General features: G+C 39.3%; 1 protein-coding gene across 2 annotated transcripts; it reads left to right on the top strand.

The window, feature by feature from the left end:
- The first annotated feature begins 468 nt into the window (after positions 1–468).
- On the top strand, positions 469–2,368 carry her9 (hairy-related 9). Of its 2 annotated transcripts, none has more exons than XM_010875556.4 (4): positions 469–831; positions 1,070–1,165; positions 1,273–1,360; positions 1,470–2,368. In XM_010875556.4, the coding sequence occupies exons 1-4, from the start codon at positions 724–726 to the stop codon at positions 2,045–2,047; spliced, it is 870 nt and encodes a 289-aa protein (XP_010873858.1). In that variant the 5' UTR covers positions 469–723; the 3' UTR covers positions 2,048–2,368. The 2 variants fall into 2 exon arrangements, with proteins under 2 accessions (XP_010873858.1, XP_010873857.1); XM_010875555.4 differs by having other exon boundaries at positions 1,467–2,368.
- The last annotated feature ends 3,596 nt before the right edge of the window (positions 2,369–5,964 follow it).

The following is a 5,964-nucleotide window of genomic DNA, read 5'->3' as shown; positions in this document are numbered from 1 at the left end:
ACAATTGTTTCCAACTGAGAAATACTAAACATTTTATTAAACAGTTAATTCATTTAAAATTCAAACCGCAGATATAAATGAAAAATATAATTTGAATGCTTTGCAATTTATAGTGACATAACGTGTAAAATAATATACACATCAACAATCTTTGTTAATACAAAAAGCATAAATGCTTGACGGGTATGAAGAAGTTAGAAGCAAACAGCCAGCGCATTCCGTCAATTCCCCTTATCACTTCACAGCCTGACCGACTGCACTCACTGCTTTGTTGTTTGTCCCTCCAGGGCTGATTGAGCAGCGCGTGACTGACAGCCCGCGGGGGTGTTGTCCAATCAGCAGTCTGCCCCTCGCCCAATGGGTGAGTCCGCACGCCCATTGGCTGAGACGAGTGTGGGAAAGAATGCAGAGAGGGTTTCACACGAACTGGGAGCATGCGAATCATCTATAAGTACTGCTGGCGTGTGTCGGCGGCAGAGCAGATTCGACCTGCGTAGAGCAGCCTCCCCGCGCACGCGCTTGTTCTCAGATGACAGTTCCGCGATAAAGAATGATATAGCTGATCAGTGGGAATTGCTCACTTCTGTATGACTAACGTAGGATATATTTCAAACACTGCTCACGATTTGATCTGCACGTTGAGCTCAGTTATATTGCCAGTTTTTACCACGTCTCCAAAAGGATACTTTTTTCTATCAGACTAAGGAGGTAATATAATCCAAAATGCCAGCCGACACCATGGAGAAGCAAACGGCATCTCCTCTTGCTGGTGCCCCTGCAAATGGATCCTGTACTCCAGACAAACCCAAGAATGCCAGCGAACATAGAAAGGTAGAGCAAATACATTTAAAAAAATCCTATGAATGTAGCGAATTAATCTGAAGTGTGTAGTAAAGGCCAGCTAGCTGAAATGGTTATTTCAACTAGGTAGGTTAACCACAACACTTGTTTGTAAATAAATGCATTATATGTTGATTGATTTTTCAAGGCTAAATAAATACAAAGGCTTGGTCTACATTCGGATGTATTTAGTTAATTTCAATTAATGTAAAAATATGATTCTTTGCAGTCATCCAAGCCCATCATGGAGAAACGTCGGAGAGCGAGGATAAACGAAAGTCTTGGCCAACTCAAGACACTCATCCTTGATGCACTTAAAAAGGATGTAAGTCAAAGCGATTTCACAATTACAAATCACTGCTTTTTTATTATTCCTGTAACTTTATTAGTATCATTGCACATTATTTATTTTTGTAATGTTGTTATCTACAGAGTTCCAGACATTCTAAATTGGAGAAAGCCGATATTCTGGAGATGACAGTGAAGCACTTACGGAATTTACAACGTGTGCAGATGACTGGTAAGTTGAAATGCGTGTGTAATATGACAACATCTGTCATTTTTTATAGGCTACATGTTTATTCAAAATACACAATTACTAATTATTCTCCTTTCTCTTGTCTCAGCAGCGCTGTCAGCAGACACCACCGTCCTCAGTAAATACCGGGCGGGATTCAACGAATGCATGAACGAGGTCACTCGCTTCTTGTCCACCAGCGAGGGGGTGAACACGGAGGTGAGGTCGCGGCTTCTCAACCACCTGTCTGGTTGCCTAGGCCAGATGATCGCCATGAACTACCCTCAGCCAACCCCAACTCAACAGGCTCACCTCGCGCAGCCCCTTCACGTGCAGCTACCATCTACCTTGCCCAACAGTGCCTCTATGGGTTCCAAACTCAGCCCGGGAGAATCCTTGTCTCCTAAAGTTTTTGGAGGGTTTCAGCTTGTGCCCGCAACAGATGGACAGTTTGCTTTCCTGATTCCCAACCCTGCTTTCGCCTCTGCATCAACCCCAGTTATCCCTCTGTACGCTAACGCAGGTGTGCCTTTGACAGTCAACGCAAGTCCGGTCCATGGCAGCTCTTCGTCGCCAGTATCATCCCCTATCCATGGAATGACATCATTCGTTGGGGTACCTCAGGCCGTAAGCCCGGTCGGTGTTGGGACTGGTTCGGAAGGAACCGAGCCTGTTTGGCGACCCTGGTAGTTTGAAATGGACACTACAATAATGAAAGTTATTTTAACTAATTAAATAGTTCCGTTCTAGGGGACATCATTCCTTTGTTGGACATGGTGGAAGTTTATTTATTGGCTGATTCCAAAATTTGGATGTTGTTGGTAAATAGGGTGTCCATGCAATGGAAGATCTATACAAATATTGAATTGTAATGAAGTACTTTTTATGGAAAGATTTAGTTTTGTACAAAGTTGATTGTTATACCAAAGCTGTGTTTTTATATCTTCTTAAATGTTTGGAAATTGGGCGCTGGCCCATTGACAAAATAAATCAATTGTCAGAAATTAAAAATGTTGTCTTTACTTCCCTAACACACTTAGGGCCTATAGTCATGCAGGCTTGGGTGCTGTTATTGTTTCTATATGGTCCATGCATTAAATGAAATATATATATATATTTCATTACCTATATATATATATATATATATATATAGATATAGATATAGATATAGATTTATATATATATATAGGTAATGAAATATCTCAAAATATATATTCATTATAAGTCCTATTCATAAAGGTTAAATAACCATTTGAAAATTCAACATGGGCATTACAGGCTACTTTTTTGTCAGTGGTTTAGTTATAGTCATTTTAATCCATAATGAAATGGGTGGTAAAATGTCCAGACAGTTGTTTACCATTTTTCTCAAGTTTGGCGGGAAGTTAGTCATTTGTGTGTCTTCTAAAATGTAAATGATTTGAGATGACAATGGCTTTTTTGTGTGCAAAAAGGTAATTAAAAGTTTGAAAGGGGTCTCATCCTGTATGCAGCGGGATGTTTAAGAAGTCTTAAACCCTATTCATGAGCCTGGGAAATACGCTTTGGGGTTAATGTCACTAACAGATTGCTTCACTGAATGGAGAATATGGAAGGTTCCTTGCTTCTTTTGTGCAACCAATTGTTCAGTTATCCCTTGTAGGCATACCTGAATAGCGAGAAAACGTGAAAACGTGGGGAGTAGTGCCTTAGCGGGTGAATTTGATGGGATAGCTGAATTGATGAGAGCAATTAAACAGCCCACGATGTTGCAAAGTGTACTAAATGCATTACATGATAAACGAAATATTAAAGTATGGCTTTAAAGTATGGCTAAAGTATGGCTCATGTCATGTTCCATCTGATTTGTTCCACCACCTCTGCATCCTATACAACAATTTGCTCTCTTCGCTCCCCCTTGCGGTTTCGCCGTTGCGGGCAACGTGGTGTTTGCTGTGTCCGCCACTTCCAGTTCATATGCCCCACTTAATTTGAGATTAGATTACACTTGTAATCGCTGGCAGAAGTATCTACAAATAAAATCAAGATTATGGAGTGATAGCTTGTGGCGTGTATGTACTATCTGTGTTGATAATTTTCAATTGGAATTTGGCCTAAAATATAAAAACTTTTTTTGGTATAGCCTATAACCTAATATGTAGGTTACCCCTACTGCTTACAAAACCCACCCCTCCACCAATAATTTTCTCTTACAAAATACGTTTTTGTAGGCTATATTAACCGTTGGAATCCAAATATCAAGCCTTACACAAATAGCTCTAATTAACTAATAAGATGTAATGAGACATAGAAGGGATGAACACAAAACGCTACTTTTTAACAAATTATTGTCTAGTTTGGGACAATACCATTTCTATTACTTTTAACATACTTGTTGTTGGAGTGTATTCACCTATCATGCTTATTTCTTATCTCATTGTCTAGACAACTAGTGAAACTAATCGTGTGTAAAATGTTATTTGATAACTTCTCCAAGTGCAGTAACCAGTGAATGTGTTGACGCATATATGCCTTTTAACCGTTTAACTGTAAGCCTAGATTACAACACTGATTCGTTTTGTATTTGGTTAATTTGTGTAGTTTCTTTTTTACTTTTCTCTGGTGCCCTGTGAATGACTCCTCGAATATGCCATTCTGAAACTTCCGACCATCGATATATAAAAAAGAAGTCTGCTTCTGCACTGAGACGTAACCGAAACACTAGTTGGCAGTGTGTGGCCTATGTGGTTGTTTATTGTGCCTGTGTGTTTGAGGTAATATGTCTAGTTCAGAGCTGCCTTTTTGGAGCTGAGGTCGTGAGAACTGAGCATAGACGGCTTGGGGTCGGGCACTGCGCCAATCAGTAAATCCGCGCTGGCAGGCAGGGCTGTACGTTGGGCCGCGCCACCACTCTGCAGAAGTGAGGAGGCGCACACGCGCAGTCCTCAAGGAAGTGAGCCTGTAGGCTGCTGGTGTAAAATGAGAAGCTGGACAGAGCTCAAACACCAACCGGACCGCTCAGAGGAAGTCGAGTCCTCCTATTTTTATATGGTATTTCTTTCAACAGCAGCAAGCAAAAAGTAGGCTTATGGCGACATGGTATTTTTTTTAACAATATGAAGGAAGCTAATTGAGGCACAATGCATACAACTTTCAATTCAAATATTAATGCATGTTAACGTGTTCATTTAAAATAAAATAAAAAGTATGCAATGCAAGTTAAAACGGAATACCTGGGAATTGCTGGTGTGTTTAATGATCTATAGAATGAATGAAGACAATAAAGCCCATCTTGTGAGGAGGTAGGCCTAGTGCCCCATGGTAATTTATGCTATTGGAAGGGTCGGGTCGCCTTCTTGGAGATATCCTATTATTATCCGTATCGTTGGTCACTGTCCACAAACAACCACACTCACATATCAGACTGAATCACCACAAAATAAACAAGTCTTCTTTATTTTTGTTTCAAAACACTTAATTTTACTGATATAAATATTTTCTTTGAAAATGCCACTTTCTTGCATAAGTGCATTTTTTAACGGCAGTAGGTTGTTAATGGTAGTAAGCTGTAGGTTTTCTACCCCATAGATAAATGTATGGACTTTACCTCCCTGTTCCTTTGACAGTATTTGTGAATACTTAAAATTACTCGGAATTATGGTTGCAAACTGACTTTATGGATGCTCAGGATTTTGGCAGATTTCCGTTTGTGAGTTTGCTTAGATGGCTCTGGAAATTGTCTTAACTTAATTGTGAACCTTGTGAAAAACATCTTAAAAGGGTAAATAAAAACAACCAGTGAACAATTTATGGCACTGACATCTTGATGTCATTCTCTATACTTGTTAGTTGTAGAATAATTTGTAATTCTGAAATGTAGCTAGCTGTAATAATGTAGCAATATGCTGTAGTGTCTAGTATCTGTATTAAGGGCTTGACTTGGGATAAATTAAGTGCAGGAACTGACAAATCGCACATTAGACTATATATACTATATAACATATATGTGTTAATAAAGCTTGTTCCTTTAAAATAGTTTATAGACGTATCAGACGGCTCTTTTGCCTAAAAAAGGAACCGGAACGCTGTTTGCCCCAAATTAGAAGTACCGGAACCCCGTTCCTGTCCTTTCTGCCCCAAGTCAAGTACTGTCTCTATTATATAATTCCGGGACCGTTTGGTCTTATTAGGTCTTATGTATAGGTCTAAAATTGCCACTTCAAGATTTTCTAAGAATGGTTAGAATAAAATATAGGGAGAGATGGGGTATCTAACCCCATAAAAACGTTGTTCACTTGAAATAAAAATGTTGGGGGGAAAAAGGCATGTGGATGATAAATAGGCTTAGGAGAATAAACCATAAGGGAACCAAATGGATACTTTTTTAGATATTTGATGAAATGTTTTTAGAAAAAAAATAATTGTACTGGGGTAACTGGCCCCCCGTGGGGTTACTGGCCCAGGGGGGCTAGTTACCACAATAGGGGTTTACACATTAATTAAAATGTATTTAATCTGTTTTATGCATAATTGTTTTTGTAATTAATACCAATTACAGTTAGCAAGCACAAACTGAGCTGGTGATTTTACAAATGACATGCATAACCATAAAGGGGGTAATTAGTCCC

This window comes from Esox lucius, chromosome 12, assembly GCF_011004845.1.
Source record: "Esox lucius isolate fEsoLuc1 chromosome 12, fEsoLuc1.pri, whole genome shotgun sequence".
NCBI classification, from domain to species: Eukaryota; Metazoa; Chordata; class Actinopteri; order Esociformes; family Esocidae; genus Esox; species Esox lucius.
The sequence above is the reverse complement of the archived record's forward strand: the minus strand, read 5'-3'. Positions and strand labels throughout refer to the sequence as shown.